Source organism: Ipomoea nil, unplaced genomic scaffold, assembly GCF_001879475.1.
Source record: "Ipomoea nil cultivar Tokyo-kokei standard unplaced genomic scaffold, Asagao_1.1 scaffold2833, whole genome shotgun sequence".
Lineage (NCBI taxonomy): Eukaryota > Viridiplantae > Streptophyta > Magnoliopsida > Solanales > Convolvulaceae > Ipomoea > Ipomoea nil.
In genome coordinates, this window is record NW_017619261.1 from 1,438,424 (window position 1) to 1,462,426 (window position 24,003).

At 37.0% G+C, this 24,003-nt stretch overlaps 1 protein-coding gene and 1 long non-coding RNA gene across 2 annotated transcripts; one reads left to right on the forward strand and one right to left on the reverse strand.

Moving 5' to 3' along the window:
* Positions 1 to 1,109: 1,109 nt before the first annotated feature.
* Positions 1,110 to 19,198, forward strand: LOC109159518 (putative disease resistance RPP13-like protein 3). The gene is made up of 2 exons (XM_019307622.1): positions 1,110 to 1,794; positions 18,965 to 19,198. The coding sequence occupies exons 1-2, from the start codon at positions 1,161 to 1,163 to the stop codon at positions 19,165 to 19,167; spliced, it is 837 nt and encodes a 278-aa protein (XP_019163167.1). The 5' UTR covers positions 1,110 to 1,160; the 3' UTR covers positions 19,168 to 19,198.
* On the reverse strand, positions 7,028 to 22,295 carry LOC109159519. The gene is made up of 3 exons (XR_002050590.1): positions 21,804 to 22,295; positions 20,480 to 20,483; positions 7,028 to 7,038 (listed from the first exon to the last, which is right to left on the reverse strand). It is a non-coding gene; the product is annotated as an uncharacterized LOC109159519 (long non-coding RNA).
* Between the last annotated feature and the right edge of the window lie 1,708 nt (positions 22,296 to 24,003).

A 24,003-nucleotide genomic window follows, 5' to 3' on the forward strand; every position in this document is an offset into this window, starting at 1 on the left:
TGTAATTCATCCCATAATAGCTTTTGTTGAGTGAAGTATTCATTCAACGAACTGTCTCCCTGCTTAGATTGATAGATTTTGCATTTGATTTCGGCGATCCGGAACAGATCTTGTTGACTGAACCTCTTCTTAAGATCGTTCCACACTCCATATGCTGTATCGATCCAGAGGACACTCCGGCCGATCATCGGAGACAAGGAACGAACCAGCCAGGTAACTACCATATTGTTACAGCGTTTCCAATAGGGATATCTTCGATCATCTCTGGACGGTTTGGTGATGGTGCCATCTACGAACACAAGCTTATTCTTGCATGATAGCGCCATGGACATAGCCCTAGCCTAGGGATGATAGTTCGGACCTTCTAAAGGCATAGACACCAGCTCCAAAGCCGGATTCTCGCTTGCATGCATAAAATAGGGATTTGATTGTGTTTGTGAATCTAAAGATACCTCAGTCATGAGAGGAAGCGGAGCAGGCGGAGCAGGCATCGTTGGTGCCGGAGTTCCAGATGCCGGTCCTCCTGCTGCATTATCGATCGGAGTTGTTCGTGTGCCGATCGGCGGCCACCCTGCCATGGTGGTGGTTCTTCTGGAAAGCGAAGTCTCCTTACAGGAGCTCTGATACCATATTGCGAATTAACAAAGGAGAAATAGAATGCACAGAAATTGGAAAGAAGGAATGTATTTCATTATTCAACAGAGAGAATATCAGACTGTTTATATATTTACAAGAGGAATGGTGAGCGGGAAATATAACAAAAATAACAAACTTGGTTGGAGGTGGTTAGGCCAGGCTGTCAATGCTGCAAATATCAATCCCCTGAAAGGCTACATGAGTTGGTTGACTTTCTTGAGAAATCTAAGAATCAATTCAACGCTGATGAACACGTGCCGATGCAAGACTGGAAAGCAAGGCTTAAAGATAATGCCCTGGGAATAGAAGATGAAATTGAATCGAAAGTAATTGAGAGTTGTAGCCGAAGGCAGAGTGCGAGTACTGTTGCTGAAAGCTTTCGTTACACCTTGGACTATGCAATTGAAAGGTTCGCAAAGTGTTGTGTGAATGAAGATTTGCAAGTGAATGATATTGTTTCATCGAGGGAAAGGATTGAAAGTAGTAGTTCCTCCCTTCCCATAGCCTCAGAGCTTCAGAGCACAATGGTAGGGCGCACTACTGAATTGGAACGTATCAAATGGTTACTCCTTGAAGACAACTCTGAAGAAAGACTGGTTGTACCAATTGTTGGCATGGCGGGAATAGGTAATACAACTTTTGCTAGAAGCTTGTACCAAGATCCATTAGTTAAATCTCATTTTGATGTTCTTGCCTGGACAACTGTGTCTACGTCTGCAACATATGACATACGTAGAATGCTTCGTGAGCTTTTGTTGTGTATTGATCCAAAACAGAAGGAATTCATCCATCAAGTCAATGACGACCTACCTGACCTAGTACATAAAGGGTTACTTGGTCGGAGGTATTTGATTGTTCTAGATGACATATGGGACAGTAACCATTGGGAGGAAATTAAAAGGTCATTTCCAGAAGATCCTACTGGGAGTAGAATATTGTTGACCAGTCGACATGCTGAAGTGTCCATGCACGCAAGATCGTATAATAATTGTTCTTTAAACCTGCCTTTCTTTAATTCAGAAGAAAGTTGGGATTTATTTCTTCAAAAGATTCATCTTGCAAGATTGGGCTCAGAAGTTCAAGCAATATGGAGACACATTGTCAATTATTTCAAGGGATTTCCCTTTGCAATTGTTATAGCTGCTAGACTTGCACAAACTGTTAGGAATAAATTGTAATAGATTTTGATATGCCATATTGTAAATCGTAGATCTCCAATTTTATTTTGGTTAGACTAGTCAAGTCATAGACCAAGAAAGGGAAAAATAAATTCATTAGTTGAGGAAATGGATGAAGAAGATATAAAGCCTAAAATCAAGAATTTGCCTAGAGAAAATGGCAAACAAAAGAGGAAGATGTATGCGTATGATATTCAAGAAGAAATCCCTCAAGAAATCCCTAAGAAGAAAGAACGTGACTTAAAGTTTGCATGAAGCTATCTTGAAGATCAAGCATCTATGGAAAGAAAGGAGTACACCAAGTGAAACAAGAAAATAACCAAAAATTTGTAAGGATGAGTTGGTAGAAGTTTGAATTATTATATGCAAGGTCACAGGTTTGAATCTCACATCTCACATATTTTAAAGAAGCCAGATAAAGTATGAGGCGATGGTTTGGCCGAAGGAAAGCAATTTGCAAAGTCAATGGGATGAGATTTCCGTGAAGGTGTTAGGAATAAAGTGTAATGGTTTTCATATGCAAAATTTGTATTTGTAGATCCCCCAATTTTATTTATAGGTCTTGTAGAGTCTTAGACCGTGATCGGGAAATTATTTAAATCTGAAAAGAGAAAAAAAGAGGAAGATGCATGAAAATAGAAGAAGATATCAAGCCGAAAATTAAGAATTTGTCTGGAGAAAATGACAAATTGAAGAAGAAGATGAATGATATGAAATCACGTCAATGCTACTCAAAGAAGATATCCCAGAAGAATTTTCGTGAAGAAAATTAATATTGGAAGAATGCATGAAATTGACTTGGAGATCAAGCATCTATGGAAAGAAAGAAGTACATCAAATGTGATTGGAAATTTAATTAAAAGTTGTATGGACGAAGTGGATGATGCTTGATATATTATCCGAAATGGCTCAAGTTCAAAACTTACCATCAATAATTTTAGAAGTCAAATTAAATTAATCTGATGGAGTTGGGCGCTAGTTTAAGCTTTGGGCGCCAATTACAAGTGGAAATTGGGAAGCAATTTCACTTGGGTGGCAATTGAAATGCAATTGGGAAGCAATGAAATCAATTGAAATTGGGAAGCAATGAAATCAATTGAAATTGGGAGCCAGTTTCAGAGAAAATTGAAATCAATTGAAATTGGGAGCCAGTTTAACATGGGAATCAATTCAAGATATCAATTGAAATTGGGAGCTAGTTTCAGAGAAAATTGAAATCAATTGAAATTGGGAGCCAGTTTCAGAGAAAATTGAAATCAATTGAAAGGAGCAAGTTTAACATGGGAATCAATTCAAGATGGGAGCAAGTTTAACATGGGAATCAATTCAAGATGGGAGCCAATGTAGAATTGAAATTGGGAGCCAATTGAGGTTGTAGTAGGGGACCGATTCAAAGAAGACATGGAGATCAATGGGATGCAATTTCAAAGTTGGGGACCGATTCAAAGAAGACATGGAGATCAAATTGAATGCAATTTCAAAGTTGGGGACCGATTCAAAGAAGACATGGAGATCAAATTGAATGCAATTTCAAAGTTGGGGACCGATTCAAAGAAGACATGGAGATCAAATTGAATTGAGATAAAATTCAATACAGAAGTCTGGGAGCCAATTTCAAAGTCAAAGTCAACAATTCAAATTGGGAAGCAATTGAAAGCACCAAAATTGGGAAGCAATTGGAAGCACCAGGAGTAGATTGGGAGCCAATTGCAAGTCAAAGTCAATTGGGGGCCAATTACAATGGAGAAATTCAAATTGGGTGCCAATTACAAGCCAATTGAAATTGGGTGTCAATTACAAAGGAGAAATTCAAATTGGGTGGAAGTTCAAAGCCAGTTTGAAGTCTGAGAACACCCAGACGTGAGAATGAAGAAGATGAAGATGAACTTACAGTGAAAATATTCTCACAAGGAAAAATACTAGTTTAACTAGTATGGGATTAAATTGAAGAATATTTTTAAATCCCAAAGATACAAGGACCACTTCAGAGCTAATCAGAGAAGCCATTCTACACCAAAACTGAGACCCAGATATTTCCACTCAACGTAAAACCGGAGGAATATCAGATGAAGTTTGGGAGCTCATTTACATGGAGATGAAACTCCATCAACGGCTAGCTTATCTCTTTCTGATATTTTTGCAGAAGATAAGATAAGATCTCTGACAAAAGATACAAGATTTCAAAAATGAGAGCGTCTCTTTCCAACGGACAGATTCTCATTACCAGCTATAAAATGATGAAGATATGAAGACTTGAAGAAGGGGGAACTCACGAACAAGAGAGCAGAAAATTCGAATCCATAAAAGGGATCGAATAGAGCAATTAAGCTAAAAAGAGCATAGAGCAAAAATCTCATTTTGGTAAAGAGCATATCAAAAATCTTCAAGTGAGAAGTGAGAAAAGAAAAAGAACTCAGAGAGCTTCAAAGAAAATATTCTGAGAGTTCTTAAACAGAGCAAAACAGAGCATAAATATCAAGTGCTTTACTTGATATATTCAAAGAGAGAAAACACTCAGAGCTATCAAGAGAAATCATTCCAGAGTGTTTATCTTCATCAAAGAGACCTGTGCATCATTGAAGATCAACTACAGAGTCTCAGAAGTTGGAAGCAAGACAACACTTGTTTTGGAGCAAAACAAGATAAGGGAGGAAAGTAGCATGGAGCTGTGAAATCCTGGATTGTCACACGGAGCTGTGAGATCCGAAGCAGCAGTGTCGGAGGCACTGGGCGTGATTGGTGTGGGCTTGGTGATCAAAGCACCAGATCACGAGATACGTTTCTACCGGAGTGTGGAAGACGGGGGGAAAGTAACGCGGAGTCGTGAAATCCTGGGATAGTAGCGCGGCGACGTGATACCCAAAGCAGCAGTGTGGTGTCACTGGGCGTGATTAGTGCGGGCTTTGTGATCAAAGCACTAGATCACGGAAATTCATTGTATCTTGGAACCAAGGAGTGGTAGATATAGTGAATTGGCTCTTGGAGAAAAGAGCAAGTGGAGTAGGAGGATTACACCACCTCGCGAACCACTATAATTGTCTTGTGTTCTTTGCCGCTACATATTCGCTCTACACGAGATATACTGCTCACACAATCTCACACACACTTTATGTTTATTTATTTCCGCTGTGCACCATACTCTAACAATCTAGTTAAGAGTTTTGGTTTATCTCTGGCTTAGCAATTGTTGTGCTGTGCGAAAAAGTTTGAAAGTCTATTCACTCCCCCCCCCCCCCCCCCCCCTCTAGACTTTCACCTTACCTCTTTTGGGACCAACAGAAGGGATGAAGTTTCTCAAAATTGATATCCCGAAATTGATATAGGGATGCAATTTCATCTGAAAGTTGAAGTTCAAAATTGATATCTCAAAATTGATACAGGGAAAGCAATTTCAAATTGAAGGGATGAGATTTATAAGGGTCTCAATTCAAATTGGAGATATAAATAGCAAGGGATGAGATTGCAAGTCCAAATCAAGTAAGGGATGAGATTTCAATTGACAAATCTAGCAAGGGATAGAGATTTCATTTCCCAAAATAGCAAGGGATGAAGTTTCACAAGGGAAGAGATTTCCCAAGTCAATTGAAGAGATGAAGTCTGGAAGCAGTATACAGACCCAGACGTGAAGTACAGAGGAAAAATATAAGAAGAAGTTGCAGAAGCAAAAATACTAGTCTAACTAGTAAGGGATTATATTGGAGATTATATTTTGAAGATAAAAATCCCAAGAGGCGTGATCGACACCAAATGGAGATTTTTGGGACGCCATTTTTGCGAGAACTTCTACCTCAACTTGCAGAGAATCTCTGACATATCTGCAATGTTATCTTATCCTCTGAAAAGGCTATACAGCTAGATGAAATTCAAAAATGAGAATGTTTCTCTCCAACGGAAATATTCTCATTACCAGCTATAAATAGATGAAGATTGAAGCTGAGGAAAGCAGAAGCATAGAAGCAAATAAGCAAGAAGCGAAAAGAATAGAGCTAAACAAAGCATACAAAATTAAAAGAAAGCTTTCCATCTCAAGAGCTTAAATTGATATATTCTTTGTGAGATAAACACTCAGAGTGATACAGAGCTTACAAAAGAAATATCCAAGAGTGTTAAAATCTTCATCAACTACAAGAGACTCAGCACACCATCGAAGATCATCTACAGAGTCTCAAAGTTGGAATCAAGGCAAAACTTGTTTTGGAGCAAAACAAGGGAAAGGAGGAAAGTAACACGGAGTTGTGAAATCCTGGATTGTCACACGGAGTTGTGAGATCCGAAGCAGCAGTGTCGGAAGACATTGGGAGTGATTAGTGCGGGCTTTGTGATCAAAGCACTAGATCACGGAAGATACGTTTCTACCGGATCGTAGAAGACGGGGGGAAAGTAACGCGGAGTCGTGAAATCCTGGGAAAGTAACGCGGCGACGTGAAACCCGAAGCAGCAGTGTTGGAGGCACTGGGCGTGATTAGTGTGGGCTTGGTGATCAAAGCACTAGATCACGGAAATTCATTGTATCTTGGAACCAAGAAGTGGTGGATATAGTGAATTGCTCTTGGAGATAAGAGCAAGTGGAGTAGGAGGATTACACCACCTCGCGAACCACTATAAATTGCCTTGTGTTCTTTACTGCTTTCTTTACTTACTACTTTTGCTTGCTTCTCACGAGAATAATCTTGACACAATCTACACGCACACCGTATCGTTTATTAATTTCCGCTGTGCACTATACTCTAACAATCTAGTTAAGAGTTTTGGTTTATTTCTGGCTTAGCAATTGTGGTATTGTGCTAAAAAGTTTGAAAGTCTATTCACCCCCCCCCCCCCCCTCTCTAGACTTTCACCTTACCTCTTTTGGGACCAACAATTGGTATCAGAGCAGGTGCCTATCCGAGTCAGATTTTGTCTTTAACTGATACCAACAATTGGTATCAGAGCCTGTAGCCTATTTGAGTCAAATTTGTTTCAAAGCAAGTTGTCTCTTTGGGTCAACTTGTTTCTGACTGCTAGGCAGATCCATCTTACCCAGTGTGTGTAAATTGGATTATTTGTCTCTCGTATCAACCGAGAAGATGAATAAAGATTTAGCTCAAAATCTATTATTCTCGCTTGATAAATTTGATGATTGGAAAGTTCGTATGCAGGTTCATCTATCAGCTTTACACGATGAAATGTGGGAAGTTATTTCCACTGGCCTGATCGAAATATTGAAAGTAAATAGGCTTTTCTTCTATCTCCGGATGCTCAACAATTCGTACCAAAGCCAAAACCGGAATGGACATCGGATGATAGAAAGAGGAACAATCTTGACAACATTGCCAAAGATATTCTGTTCAAAGCCATTGATGATACAATATTCCCAAAGGTTCGAAAATGTACAAGTGCAAAAGAAATTTGGGATACTCTCATCAAGATCGGAGAAGGAGATGAACAAGAAAAAGATAACAAGCTCACTATTGCTATGAAGAAGTTCGAGGACTTCAAAATGCTCTCAAATGAATCCATTGTTGATATGGAAGCTCGAATGATCAAAATCCTTGGAGAAATTAATGACCTTGGCAAAAATATTAGCCAAAAGGAAATTAATCTCAAAGTTCTACGAGGCTTACCATCTACATGGGACATGAAGGTTATGGCTATGCGAGATCACCGAGATCTAAGAATATTGTCAACCGACAAATTATTTAGTGATCTTAAAGCATATGAGTTCGAGATGAAGGCCAAAGATGATGAAGTTCATGAAATTCGAAATCCAGCTCTAATGGCCGAACAACCATCATCCTCCAGGTCAGTAGATAATATTGATTTTATAACTGACGAACAATTTGCTCTTTTTGTTAGAAAATTCAAAAGGTTCATGCGAAAAGGAGACAACAAAAATTCTGCTCGTGGAAAATTTGTCTCTCGCACGACACAAGAAGAGAAAGTCGAAGAAAACAATAATTTATGCTACAATTGCCGCAAACCCGGACATTTCAAAATAAATTGTCCGTATCCGATCGTTAGCAAGTATCAAGGCATAAATGTTGAATCTACACCGAATAAATCCGAAAGCAAAGATCGAAGGTTCAAGCGTGACAAAAGAAAAGCTCTCATTAGCAATGAACCAAATGAAAATGATGAGTCGAATGGATTGTCATCAAGTGATGAAAGCTCAAGTTCGGAAGATGACACGGCTCTAGTATGCAAATCAATTGAGTTGAGTTCAAGTGAAGAATGCTTTATGGCTCTTGGAGCAGAGGAAGAAGAGGTAACATCTAATTCTTTCAATTCTGTTATTTCCTCTTTTTCTCGTGAATCTATTGGCAGTCTAATGCGAGATTGTCAAGAGATTATGCTCACCCATCCTCAACTCAAGGAGCGCAATAATATTCTAATTCTTGAAAAAGAAGAGATGAATAAAAAATTGCAAGATGCTTTACTTGAAGTGAGTAACTTGAAGAGTGAAAATATTCAACTTCAAGAAGAGTGCAAAGCAAGAGAGGTTAGAGAACATAACCTTCGGGCTACCATTGCTACGTTTACTAATTCGTCCAAAATTATGGATAAAATGGTAAACATGCAAAAGCCATCAGGAGATAGAACCGGAATCGGTTATGACTCCACATGTTCTCAAACCCCTCCGAAACTGACTAATCTTACTACTCCTTTAACTAATAAAGTGCAAGTGGTAAAATTTGTTAAAAGTCAGTATAACACAATGAGACAAGGACTTGGCTATCATGAGAAAGCAAAGTTGAATGTTGAAAGGCCGAAACAGTTCAATAATACGGCAAAACAACAAAAATTCTTCAAGCAAAGATATGCCAAAGAGTCAAGTGCAAAAAGAATTTTTAGAAAAGAGGGAAGCTTTTCTAGAAATAGAGATGGAAGATTTTATTCCACTCAAAAGGATTGGCTGTGTAAATCTTGTTTTAATGCTTCTTATAGACCAAAGCAACAATCCTCTTCCCAGGTGCCTAGATTTAAAAATGTTTTTCAAAATCCGGCGCTAAAAATGTTTTCAAGAGTTAATTATGATTATCGTGTTTCAAATGGTTACAAACCACCTTATCTTAATTCAATAGGATCTAGGTGGGTTTGGTTACCAAAAATCACTAACAGCAAAGGACCCAAGCAAGTGTGGGTACCTAAAACCAACTAATCTTTTTTGTAGGATGTTTGGTACATCGACAGTGGTTGCTCATGCCACATGACTAGAAATAAATCTTGTCTAGTGAATTTCAAGAAAACCGATGGACCAAAAGTTATATTTGGAGGAAATCAAAATTATGGAACTACAAAAGGAGTTGGTACAATTGAAAGAAATGGTTTAAAGATCGAAGATGTTTCATTTGTTGAAGGCCTAAAATTCAATTTGTTGAGCACTAGTCAATTTTGTGATAAAGGCTATCTTGTGGAATTTTCCAAAGATAATTGCCTAATAAAAAATGAGCTCTCAAACGAAGTTGTGCTCACTGGAAAAAGGCGAAAGAACATCTATATTGTTGATTGGAGCACAAGCAAAGATTCAGTATGCTTAATGGCCAGAAATTCGAATGAAGCAAATTGGGAATGGCACAGAAAGCTCAACCATTTAAACTTCAAGACTATCAATAAGCTTGTAAAGAAAAATCTAGTTGAAGGACTACCAAGTATTATCTTCAAAAAGGACCAAGTGTGTGATGCATGCCAACGCGGGAAGCAAATCAAATCATCATTCAAGTCTAAGACGCACGAATCAACATCAAGACCGCTAAGCTTGTTACACATGGACTTATTTGGACCGGTTGATCCAATAAGTGTAAGTGGTAAGAAATATACTCTTGTTGTTGTTGATGATTTTTCCATGTACACTTGGACCGTGTTTCTCAAGAAGAAAAATGAAGTTGAACAAGTGTTGCCGAAGCTGTTGAAGCAACTACAAAATGAGAAAGAATTGCAAATATCAAAAATCCAAACCGATCGTGGAACCGAGTTCGTGAACAGCGTTATACAAGCTTTTTGCAATTCACATGGAATTTCTCATCAATTATCTGCCGCTAGAACACCACAACAAAACGGTGTTGCCGAAAGAAGAAACCGGACGCTTAAAGAAGCCGCACGAGTGATGATTAGTGCAGCCGGTCTCTCGAAATGATATTGGGCGGAAGCTATCAACACAGCTTGCTATACGCAAAATCGAAGCATGATCCACAAGCAGTATAGCAAAACGCCATATGAGCTATATAAAGGGAGAAAACCAAATATTGGTTATTTTCATATTTTTGGATGCAAGTGCTTTATTCATATTAATGATAAATTGCATCTAAAAACTTTTGATGAGCGTGCAGATGAAGGAATTTTTCTAGGATATTCGACTACCAGCAAAGCATTCAGAGTGTTGAACAAAAGAACAATGGTGGTTGAAGAATCCATACACGTGGTATTTGATGAAAAATCACACGTCAATATTGATGCTCTGGACGAAAATGGCGAAAATATTGAACAAAATGGTAACAAGTGTCATATTGATTTTTGTGATACTGATGATACGTGTGAAGAAAATATTTTGCAGGGAATGGATGAGTTGGAAATTAATTCTCTAGAAAATCCCATCTCTCATCCAGTAAGAAGTGGAGTGTGGGATGCAATTGGTATTGAAATTGCAAATCAACCCAGGGATACAGTTGAAGTGGAAATTGCAAATCACCCCCTGGATGCAATTACTGGAGAAGTTGGATATCTAGAAAATGAAGCAGAAATTTGAACCAGTGCTACCTCTTCTCAACCAGTGAATCCACCCAGCACCATGCACCCTTTTGAACCAGACTTAAGATGGCTCAAAAATCACCCACAAGAATTAGTGATCGGAAATGTTCGAGATGGCGTGAAAACAAGATCATCTACCATGGAAGCATTGTTCACATGTTATCTATCTCAGATTGAACCAAAAGAAGTGGACGAAGCTCTAAATGATCCAAGTTGGATTGACGCCATGCAAGAGGAACTCGATCAATTCAAAAGAAATGACGTTTGGGAACTTGTTCCAAGACTAATGAACCACAATGTTGTAGGAACTAAATGGGTCTTCCGGAACAAAGCAAACGAAGAAGGCGTGATTGTTAGGAATAAAGCAAAGCTCGTTGCAAAAGGATACTCTCAAGAAGAAGGAATAGATTTTGATGAAACCTTTGCACCGGTAGCCAGACTCGAAGCTATAAGGATTTTCCTAGCCTACGCCGCACACAAAGATTTCACTGTTTATCAAATGGACGTGAAAAGCGCATTCTTGAATGGATTACTCGAAGAAGAAGTTTATGTCGAACAACCCCCAGGTTTTGAGGTAAAAGGCGAAGGTGATAAAGTCTACAAACTTAAAAAGGCATTATATGGGTTGAAACAAACACCTAGAGCTTGGTATGACACCTTGTCAATGTTCTTGATAAGCTGTGAATTCACCAAAGGCCTTGTTGACAAAACTCTCTTTAGAATTCAAGATGGTGATCATATTTTATTAGTGCAAATATATGTTGATGATATTATTTTTGGAAGCACTAACAATTCTTTGTGTGAGAAATTTTCGAAGCTTATGCAGAATAAATTCGAAATGAGCATGATGGGTGAATTGAATTATTTCTTGGGCTTATAAGTCAAACAATTGAAGGAAGGAATATTCATCAATCAAGCAAAGTACACCCACGACTTGATAAAGAAGTTTGGCCTTGATGGAAAATCATCGATCAAAATTCTAATGAGTACATCAATAAGGCTAGACAAAGACGAAGATGGAAAAGATGTCGAACAAACGAAATATAGAGGAATGATTGGTTCACTACTATACCTCACTGCAAGCAGGCTGGACATTTCTTATGCTGTGGGAGTGTGTGCAAGATTCCAAGCAAATCCAAAGGAAAACCACCTCACCGCAACAAAGAAAATCATAAGATACTTGAAGAGCACAATCAATGTTGGATTGTGGTATCCTAAAGGTACAGATTTTACGCTAACTAGTTTTTCAGATGCGGATTTTGCAGGTTGCGAAATAGACAGAAAAAGCACCTCCGGAACTTGTCAATTCTTGGGAGGAAGGCTTGTTTCTTGGTTTAGCAAAAAGCAAAATTCCATCGCAACTAGTACCGCCAAGGCCAAATATATTGCTGCAGGAAGTTGTTGTGCTCAAATTTTGTGGAGCAACAATTGAAGGATTACGGAGTGAATTGCGACGATATTAGCATATTTTGTGACAATACAAGTGCGATCGCTATCACTCACAATCCGGTGCTTCACTTAAGAACCAAACATATCGACATACGACATCATTTCATAAGGGATCATGTTGAAAAGAAAGATCTAAAAATCGAGTATATCCCTACGGAGAATCAAGTTGCAGATATTCTCACGAAGCCTTTATGCGAAACGAAATTTTCTACTTTAAGGCATGAATTGGGAATGCTTGAAATGAGCTAAGTATCACTGGACTTAATCTCATGATTTAAATTTGATACTTATGCTCATATATTTTATTTGATATGTACGTTCATATATTTGTTCGAAAATTGCATGAATAAATTAGTTCAATGTGTTTAGTATCTATTTGTAAAATTGTATGTGAAATTTAACGTGAAAATATGTGCCATGCAATTCATTTTCAAAAATCTGTGTTTATTTGATTTAATTGCGTGACTAAATGTTTTTAGCTATGGCATAATACGTGTGTTATGTATAATTGCTTATGTGAAAATTGCCATGCTAAGTGTTTTAAATTAGTTATTTTAATTAATTGGCTAGTTTCTAAATATTTGATTATTTGATTAGATGTGTGTTTTAGAATCTACCGTATATATGTATGTTTATTTTTGGTGATTAATTGAAATTTGTCTAATTTTCTAAATCTGTGTTTATTTTAATTAGGAGATTACCGTGTATGTGCATATTTATGTATGGATGAAATTTAATTGCTATATTTTAAATGTCCATATATGTTTCGAAAATTATATGTGAGATTTACGGATATATGTGTGATTATAATTATGTGATTTTATATGTTATATCTAACGTGTACATGTTTTTTAGAATAAAAAGGAAGAGATCAGATTGAGTTGAAACCTCCATTTTCTAAACCTCTACCCCATAAAACTCAATCCCATTAAAACTCTTCACCTTTCAAACCTATACCTCTTAAACTTCTACCCATAAATTAAATCCCACAAAAATCTCACCCTCTCTCACAAAATCAGATCCCCTCTCCCGTAAAATCTCCTCCCAAATCCATACTCTCTCTTAAATCTTCAAGAATAATCAGAGGTGTCCATTCATAATCTCCTTACTCTATACACCTTACATATATAGGGTACCTAAAAGACTGAGAAGCATTTAATGCTCTTGTCTGCTAATGATAACTTTCTTCTCTTTCCTAGTAACACCTCAACCAAAAGACACCTCCACCCCTAAAAGTGCCTTGTCACCACACCTATTATAAGGGTCTAAATTGAGATTTCTCTCTGAGAATTATACATCCTCGTAAATCCTTCTTAAACCATACGAAACCCTTCGTATTCCTCTCAGACGAAATTTTCCAGTTCTATCAAGATCAGAAATCTCTCTCTCTCAAGCTCTCAATCTCACCGGCGAACACCATGTCTGGAACCAAAGCCATGCAACCCAAAAATCTGCTTACTCTACAACAACAATTGATCGATGGGATGACACTCAATCCGGAGTTCTTTATGATTGGAGCAGCCGACAAGGAAATAGCAAAGAAGATTCTCAATGCTTTGAAGGATTGTGGACTATATGATTTCTTCACCTACAAATACGTTGGAATTTTTGAAACAGATGTGACCGAGTTCTATTTGCATGCCACTGTGAAGAACCACGTGATTCACTCTAAAGTTGGAAGAACAGATGTTCAAATTTGTGAAAAAGATATCAAGGAGTGCTTCAAATTTCCTGATTCGGAGCTAATGCCAGAAGCTCACCATTATGACGCTCAATCTTTCTGGAATGAAATTCGTGGTCCAAAAGCACCTGTAATTCATGACTCAACCAAGCCAAAGAACGTGCTGAAACCAGAATATGATATGCTTATAGAGATGATGTACAAGATTCTTGACAACAAGCTTGGAAGTGTGGACGATCTATCTAGAACATCCGTGAGTCTGATGAACGGAATCATGCAAGGAATAAAATTCAACTGGGCAAAATACATCTTCAATCGCCTATTATTCTTTGTAAACAATGCAAAACCTCATGGAAGACCACTTGAAGGAAATCATTTTCTCCATAAAGTTGGGTACGGACTTATTATTGGAGAAATTCTAAGAAAGAAGAATGTGCCTCTTAGAAGAAATAAAAGTGTTGGAATCTACAGAACACTTTTCAGAAAATTTGGACTCGACTATGGCAAGAAAACAAATCGAAGAAAAGGATCAGAAGGAGGTGGTTCCACAAGCACACCACAAAGTTCTAGAAGAAGGAACAGTAAAACTCCATCTGCAGCAAGTGCACACATGGGTTCTAGCAACCCAAGCAACAGAGATCAAGAAGTCGTAAGCTCGGCTATAGCACTTATTCCATTTCAGGAAGTGGCAGAGTCTGAAGCTCATGAAGTAGAGATACCCGAGATGCCAATGGAAGAAGATACCACTCGAATGGAGTTTGCAGGAGTTGAAGTGCAAGTTTCCAATGACTTGCAAAGGAGAATCGCGAATCAATCTGCAGTTGAAGCTAGTGTTGAACCCATTGTGTTCGACAAAACACAAACTCGAGATGATCCAGAACTGATGAAGGAATTAAACCGAGTTCAAGCATGGAAGGAATGGAGACTTGAAAGATATCACTCTTTTATCTCCAAAGTTGATTCAGAGTTGATACAAAGTGAAGAATTAGCCTTTGAATGGCTAGGAACTAACTCAATGCTTGAAGCACTAAACATGGATGCAAATCAAGTTTATAGGCTGAAGCTTCAAGAAAAGAACAGTAAGGGAAAACGAGTGGCCACAGCAACTCAAGAAGATGCCAATCAAGTCTCTCCAAATGATATTGAAAAAGAGAATGAAATGAGGCTACATATTGCTCTACACATATCGTTGACTGACACTCATTGACATCCAGGTGATACTTCAATTAATATAGCCAATGATTTTCTTGAAAATTTTGGAGAAAGGGCGAATGAAGGAAGTACACTTGTAGAGGTACCAATTTCAGCCTCTGAAAATCATGAGTCTATTCCTGTCAGAGTTCACTGTGGTGAACTTTTGATATCAAATGTGACCCCACTAATATTGATATAAATGCATTGGACCCTACAAGGGATGAAGTAAGGGATCAAATTGATGGTGAAATTAGACCCTCAATTGGGGGGGGGGGGGAATACTTATATGAAGCGTCAGTGCACAATAACACCTCTGTGATGTCTCCTCAAAATAACTCTCTGGAAGAAGTCAATTTAAATACAGAGATTATCTCACGAACAGAGGTGATTGAAGAAGAAATTGAAAATCATCTTGAAAAAGCCGAATCGCTAGAAGAAAATTTGCAACTCATTGAAAATCTAGTTCTTGGTGATCCACGAAGGAATTTGTTCAAAAGTCTACACTCTCTGAACATGAGTAGAAGCCGAACCCGAGAAGAAGATGAAGATGATTTGTTAACTTCACTGTTTGCAAAAGTTACAGAATCAAGTGATGTTGTGTGTCAAAAGATTGGAACAACTCTTACCGAGCAAGGACATCTCTCGTTACAACACTTTGAGGACACACGAACAAATTTGAAGGAGCTATTGGAACATCAAAACGCTCTGCAAACAAAGATAGACAGAGCCGAAAGACATCTAAAAGGAGATCTCACCGAATGATTATTGGAGATAATCCAACTGATGAAGAAGGAACGAGAAGCTACCGAGAAGATCAACAATGAAAGACAGATGAGACAAATAAAAGCCATACAAGACCAGGAGACAAGGATAAATCACCTTGAGGTAGAATTATCCTCTATGGCTAACAAAATATCTGATTTGCAGGATGTTTCTCTCAAAACACATGATGGTGTTAAGCTTGTTAAAGCCAATCAAGAACAAGATTCCAAATCCATTGGCTTTTTGATTGATAATGTCATAAGGGGGGAAGAAATTCTCAATCATCTGTCTTTACAACAACATGAATTCATCATTGGAAGTCAACCGCAACAGCCAGTTTTGACCGCCGCACCAACAAAAGGCCAAGGCCGAGGACGTGGTCAACAATCCCAAGTTGGTTTCGCTCAATTTTCAAATCCGAGTCTTGGATCAAGCTCATCTAAAGTTGCTGAAACTCGAAATTGGTTCGAATGCTCAAAAGGAACCTTAACACCGCAGAAAATTTGGACATCCGAGAATGTGCCAAGTATGGTGAAAAGATGGCCCAAAGCTGATCAAGCTCAATGGATATCTGAGAAGAATAAGGAAGAAGAAGCAAAAAGGAAGCAAACCGAGATGTGGTATGAGCTTAGAGATTATACCAACAATAATGGTGAAAGTTTGGGATTCCAAAGAAGCTTTGAAGAATGCATAATTTGGTGGGAAGCCGGAGCTCTTCCGGGCACCAATATTAAAGAGGCCTTTGGACACTACATGGCTGGAAATGTGACTAAGAAGTTTGAATGTGAAAAGTTCAAAAATGATATCTGCAAGATGAGAGAACATATCAAGGATATATTGAAAGCTGACATGGGAGTCAAGAAACCCAGAAGGTAATCAGATATGAACTCCTCAAAAATATGATGTTTTGAATATCTATATTTTGGAATGATTTTGGCTATAATAATATTTCCTCTAATCGACTAATATGAATAAATATTTCCGATGGTCTGGTCTAAGTCTGTTTTGATTTATTTTGGCTACATGTATTAGTTCGTGAATTAAAAAGACAAGAATTGTTAAACGCATGCAAAAATTTGAAAAGATAAAAATTGATTAAAAAAATTAATCAAGGATGCGTATAGGACTTGTCTAAATTAATTCACAAGTTTTTGTTTTCCCTAGAATTATTTTTGTCAAACTCATCTTGGCTTTGTCAAAATAAAATTGAGCAAAAATATTTTTCAAAGACTTAAAGCCAATATTTGAGTATAAGTTATGGCATTATCAAAAGGGGGGAAATTGTTAGGAATAAATTGTAATAGATTTTGATATGCCATATTGTAAATCGTAGATCCTCAATTTTATTTTGGTTAGACTAGTCGAGTCATAGACCAAGAAAGGGCAAAATAAATTCATTAGTTGAGGAAATGGATGAAGAAGATATAAAGCCTAAAATCAAGAATTTGCCTAGAGAAAATGGCAAACAAAAGAGGAAGATGTATGCGTATGATATTCAAGAAGAAATCACGAAGAAGAAAGAACGTGACTTAAAGTTTGCATGAAGCTATCTTGAAGATCAAGCATCTATGGAAAGAAAGGAGTACACCAAGTGAAACAAGAAGATAACCAAAAAGTTGTATGGATGGGTTGGTAGAAGCTTGAATTATTATATGCAAGGTTATGGGTTCGAATCTCACATCCCACATATTTTAAAGAAGCCAAGTTTAAATTCCATCAGATAAAGTATGAGGATGAGATTTCTAAATTGACTAAGGGATGAGATTTACAAGTGAAGAGTTGAAGTTCAAAATTGATATCTCAAAATTTGACAAATTTAGCAAGGGTAAAAATATAAGAAGAAGTTGCAATATAAGAAGAAGTTGCAGAAGCAAAAATACTAGTCTAACTAGTAAGGGGGGGGGGGGGGGGGGGGATTATATTGGAGATTATATTTTGAAGAAGTTGCAATATAAGAAGAAGTTGCAGAAGCAAAAATACTAGTCTAACTAGTAAGGGGGGGGGGGGGGGGGGGGGGGATTATATTGGAGATTATATTTTGAAGATAAAAATCCCAAGAGGCGTGATCGACACCAGATGGAGATTTTTGGGACGCCCCAACGTGAAGTACAGAGGAAAAATATAAGAAGAAGTTGCAGAAGCAAAAATACTAGTCTAACTAGTAAGGATTATATTGGAGATTATATTTTGAAGATAAAAATCCCAAGAGGCGTGATCGACACCAGATGGAGATTTTTGGGACGCCATTTTTGCGAGAACTTCTACCTCAACTTGCAGAGAATCTCTGACATATCTGCAACGTTATCTTATCCTCTGAAAAGGCTATACAGCTAGATGAAATTCAAAAATCAGAACGTTTCTCTCCAACGGAAATATTCTCATTACCAGCTATAAATAGATGAAGATTGAAGCTGAGGAAATCAGAAGCATAGAAGCAAATAAGCAAGAAGCGAAAAGAACAGAGCTAAACAGAGCATACAAAATTCAAAGAAAGCTTTCCATCTCAAGAGCTTAAATTGATATATTCTTTGTGAGATAAACACTCAGAGTGATACAGAGCTTACAAAAGAAATATCCAAGAGTGTTAAAATCTTCATCAACTACAAGAGACTCAGCGCACCATCGAAGATCATCTACAGAGTCTCAAAGTTGGAATCAAGGCAAAACTTGTTTTGGAGCAAAACAAGGGAAATGAGGAAAGTAACACGGAGTTGTGAAATCCTGGATTGTCACACGGAGTTGTGAGAACCGAAGCAGCAGTGTCGGAAGACATTGGGAGTGATTAGTGCGGGCTTTGTGATCAAAGCACTAGATCACGGAAGATACGTTTCTACCGGATCGTAGAAGACGGGGGGAAAGTAACGCGGAGTTGTGAAATCCTAGGAAAGTAACGCGGCGACGTGAAACCCGAAGCAGCAGTGTTGGAGGCACTGGGCGTGATTAGTGTGGGCTTGGTGATCAAAGCACTAGATCAGGGAAATTCATTGTATCTTGGAACCAGGAACTGGTGGATATAGTGAATTGCTCTTGGAGATAAGAGCAAGTGGAGTAGGAGGATTACACCACCTCGCGAACCACTATAAATTGCCTTGTGTTCTTTACTGCTTTCTTTACTTACTGCTCTTGCTTGCTTCTCACAAGAATAATCTTGACACAATCTACACACACACCGTATCGTTTATTAATTTCCGTTGTGCACCATACTCTAACAATCTAGTTAAGAGTTTTGGTTTATCTCTGGCTTAGCAATTGTGGTACTGTGCTAAAAAGTTTGAAAGTCTATTCAGACCCCCACCCCCTCTCTAGACTTTCACCTTACCTCTTTTGGGACCAACACAAACAATAATAATCAATGAGTCAGTATGGATTTCCAAGGAAATCGAGAGAATATTTTATGAAAGGATGTGTTATGAATTTGTTGAAGGTATTTCAAAGATACTTATTTTGAGTTATAACAACTTGCCTAACTTTTTGAAGATTTATTTTTTATATTTGGGGATTTTTCCGGAAGGTAGCACTATTCCAGTGAAAAAAACTTATTAAATTATGGATAGCAGAAGGGTTTGTGAAGGTAGAAGGTCATCTAGGTGTTTAGTTTTGATTGACAAAATTAGTTTAGATGGCAAGATTAAAACATGTAAGGTGCATGACATAGTACATGACTTTTGTAAGAGGAAAGCAATGGAGGAGGACCTCTTACATGTTGTAGATGGACATTTTGGTCACTTAGATACTTGTCGTTGGGTAAGTATTGAAAAAATGGATGTTTCACTTGACGTTATCTCAAATAGATCTCGATCCATTTTATCCTTTTGTCACGATGAAGTTAATTGGTTTATTAGAAAAATTACAAATTTCAAGATGTTGAGAGTATTGGATCTAAGTAGTACTCCCTGTACTGAATGGAATTTGTTGTTTACTGGTGTTTGTGTTGATCTAGTTCTTTTGAGATACCTAGCTCTGAGCATTATATACTCCCCTGGTCAACAATTGGGAATGTGGAAGTCGAAAGAGAGTGTTAATCTACAAACTCTTTTGCTTCTGACAGACAAAGAAAGAAGGGTGAGTTGTTATACAACAAAGGTATATCAAACTTGGAGGATGCCAATGTTGAGGCATCTACAATTGAGCCCAGTGTATATGTTCGATAATCCGAGTGTTGTTTTAGAGTACTTGCAGACAATTTATTGGTTACGCCCTTCCCAATGCACAAAGCAAGTATTTTTTAGAATACCAAATAAATACAAAAGTGATGGGAATTTTCATACCGTGGTTGGGGGATGAATTTGTATATAATCCTGCTCGGTCGGATGAGAAATGTTGGCGGTTAAATGAAAATTGGTTGGATGATCTTATCAATTTACAGAAGCTTGAGAAACTAAAAATTAATAGCCATGATGAGAGTCATATTATACTTCCACATGCAAGTGTTTTTCCAGGACAACTCAGAATATTGACATTGAAAGGAACTTTGCTGCCATGGGATGCTATGGAAGAAGTTATTGGAATGTTGCCAAATCTCCAGGTGCTTAAACTTAAAGATCGGGCTTGTGAAGGATCATATTGGAAACTTAGTGGAGGTGGATTTCCTAAATTAAAATCACTGCTCATTCAAGGAATGGGGTTGAAGCAGTACTGGACAACTACTGACAATGCTTTCCCTGTCCTAGAGCGCCTCATCAATATTACATATTGTTATAATTTGAAGAAGATCCCTTCTACTTTTGCTGAGCTATACACTTTGCGATTAATTGAGTTGTACAGTTGTGATTCTTTGCTTGTTCATTCTGCAAAAGAAATTCAGCAACTGCAACAGGAGTCAATTGGGGATAATTTGTTTGGTGTTCATGACTACAATACTCATAAGGTTTTAATTTCCAACTATAACTCACTCAAATTTTCATTTATTTAATTTTTTTTAATGGTTTCGTCATGGTCATTAATTATTTAATTTCAGGCAGCAAGTATTGAAGAAAAATAACAACTGAAAAGTGGAAATTTTGAAGAACAAGAACGTAAAAAGGTTTGCATTAAACAAAATCTTGAAAGTAGTAACATTTATAGATTTGTTGTATTTTATTTTCATTATTTGTTTTATCCCAATGTTTAATTATTGGGAAAAATGCATTTAGTTATTTAATTATTTCCTTTCTAGTAGTTATTTTAGTCCTTGCATTGTTGCAACATACCTTTAACTTTGAAGCCATGCATGTCCTTGGACTTGTTGATTTAGGAAACTTCTTGACATATTTGCTACTTCTACTCCAACTCAAAATTAATTAAACTTTATTTTGATATGATAATGTTTACTGAGTAACCGAAAAAGTTACATTCCAATGAAGTATTGATGTGAGACTTAGATTTAATTTGTCAATTGTACTCTAACAATAATTTACATTGCATTAACTCTAGTTACTCTACACAAGTGCTTATATACACTTGTTTTGTTTGTCTAGTGCTCTTCTTAATTCCAACTACAATTGGGGCCATTTAAAAAAAAAAAAAAAAAAAACAGAATATATACATACACACTCATTGCTAAAAGATTTGTTATGGCTTCTTGATGAGCATATTACCATATATGAAGTAATAGGATTTTAATTATTTAAAAATTATATGCACTACTGGAAATTCTGAAATTTCCGACCACCTGAAAATGATCTTAAATTAAGTTGATACCAAAAAGTCCAAAAAGTGGTCGGAAATAGCAACAAAGGTTTTTCCGGATACCAAAAGTGGTCGGAACAAGACTTTCAACTTGATTTAAGATCACTTTGATGTGGTCAGAAATTTCAGAATTTCCAGTAGTGATGGAGTAATATAATATATATGTATATATGAATTATGTTCGACATTCAACAATTTGAAATACTCTATACTTGTGGTATAAAAGTGCAAAAAAAAAAAAAAAAAAAAAAAAAAAAAAAGGAAAAAAACAATAGTCTAAAACCTATATATTACTCATGTTTTCTATAGCTTTATGTTGACCACTATGATTTGTAACAAATTTTGGATTGATAATCTGCAGGTTTCTATTTAATTTGATCAACAAATTTTATTTTATTTTTAACTTTTTGTCAGATTATTTTTGGCATAATTTGTTTTGGTTATATATAATCTGTAACTTTTTGTCAGATTATTTGAATGCTTAATATTTATTAGTTTTTCATATGAAAAACTTTAAAATAACTAATCCTCATAAGTTTTGAGTAGCTGAAGTACAAGGCAAGTGATCCTGAATAATCCAGCTACTTTGCAAGTCAAGTTCAAGAGGAGGAAGATTCGAAGCTCACCAATGTTGACTTCTTCATTTGCTTTGAAGATGACTTCGACAACAATGACATCAATTGAAACAATCTTTATTTCTTAGCTCCCGGTCTACTGCCCATCCCTGATAAAAATCTTAAGCTTTATTATTTTTGCTATAATTTATCTTAAAAGACTTCTTTAGTTGCATATTTTGGACCTATGGATGTCCCCCTTCCTTTTTACTTGAGTTTAGCGCTTTGAATTTGGTCTGAGAAATTGTTTCATTGAGGAGTGGAATTGCTTTGCAATAAGTAGTGTAGGGATGAGCTAAGTTTGATTTTGATTATTGTTTCTTTTGTGTGGGCTCGTATGAATTATATTTGATAATTTCTATATGTTTATTCACTACATATTTCAGACTTCTTGTTAATTAATACCATGTGAATTAAAGGTTATATACATTTCAATTTTCAAACTTTTATATTTTGTGAAAGGAAGAAAATTATAAAGTCAAGTACTTTATATTTGTTTTTTATTTGGAATTACAATATATACTTGGTAATGTTATCATCTAGCAACTAAAAAATATTATATATTTTATTAAGTATTAGTTTTTCCTTCACAATATAATTTTCTCCTCCCAAAATTACAAACCCCTCTGGTTTTTTTTTTTTTTTTTTTTTTAATACGTACAAACCCCTCTGTTAGAAATGCTGTTTATTAGATTTAGATGATGCTAACAATGTATAAGTTAAGCACTTTAGAACCCAAAATTTTGATGTAATTTTGAAAATTTAGAAACAACAAAATTATATATCGATAGATCTTTACCCCATAGATTCTTTGTATGCATAAAAAAAAAATTGAATTCCAACGTATCCTCACAGGGCGTTTGGTTGGAGAGGGGGAATTACGTGGGAAAGAATTTGCAATTTCATGGGAGATGAATTACTGGGAATAAAGTAGGAATTTAAATTCCGGTGTTTGGTTTACAGGAATAGAATTACTGGGAATTTCAATTCCAATGATTGGTATACATGGGAATTAAAAGGGAATAAATAGTATAAAGTAAAAAATTAAATGTTCAGTTGTTGTTAGGCATTAATTTTAGGTTAAAAAATGAATGGGTAATTTTGACTCATCACTATCTTTTTTTCTTCCTAATATCCCAGGAATTAAAATCTCAGGGGAGACATGAGATTTTAATTCCATGAAATGGGGAAATTGCAATTCGAGTAGAATTGCAATTCCTTTAAACTAAATAAGGAAATTTTGTGGCATTTGAAATTAGGTGGGAAGGGAATTTAAATTCCCTTCAACCAAATGCTCTGCCATAGATAGGAGTGAGCATCGTTCGGTCCATTTAATCCTGCAACTATGACAATTGCAAGCAGAAACCCTTTACAATACTCAACAATGTGTCTCCATATCCCTTCAAGTTTCATAGGCAATTAAGCTTAAGCTTTTTTTTTTTTTTTTTTTTTAAAGAAGGAACTCTTATTAAAAACCAAAACAACGTCTTGTCAAGGCCCAAAAGTGACCAAGGCTACAAAGATATAAAAGAATAAAGCTAAGAGGCCTAAGGCTAACTAATAAAGAAAATAAACTCTAAACCACCAAGTGGGCCCAACACCCATTCTACAAACCACCTGTATCACATGCAAAGTTGAACAATTCCTGGGCGTCATGCCCTACACAAAGGGTGGGAACGGTGCTTCAAAGCCAAAGAAGGACTAGTTTCACCCTCAAGCGTCAGGTCGATCCCCCACGGTACAGAGCTCTGCATTTTTATCCGAGGGGACCTATGTGACCATCCATAGAAGCAATGAAACCAGCCTCGCGAAACCCTACCACCCTCATGCGTTGGACAGATCCCCTCCGATACAGATCTCTGCATTTTTATCCGGGGGGACCGTGAATAGTCCGCCACATGAGCAATGGTTCTCACCTCCACCCACCCTTGGAACCCAGGCCACCCTCGTACGTACAGAGCTCTGGATTTTATCGCAGAGGGCTTCAACGGCCCAAGGTCCCAAGTGATGGCTCCCTAACCACTGATGCCAACATATATACCACCCTTAAGCGTTAGACCAGCTCCCTCGGTACAGCGTACTGTATTTTAGCCCGGGG

Bases quoted from the DNA above. Each gene is read 5' to 3' on its own strand.
- LOC109159518 (XM_019307622.1), top strand. From the start codon at position 1,161: ATGGTAGGGCGCACTACTGAATTGGAACGTATCAAATGGTTACTCCTT. The intron at 1,795-18,964 runs CTGTTAGGAATA...GACCAACACAAA, and splicing joins AGCTGCTAGACTTGCACAAA to CAATAATAATCAATGAGTCA.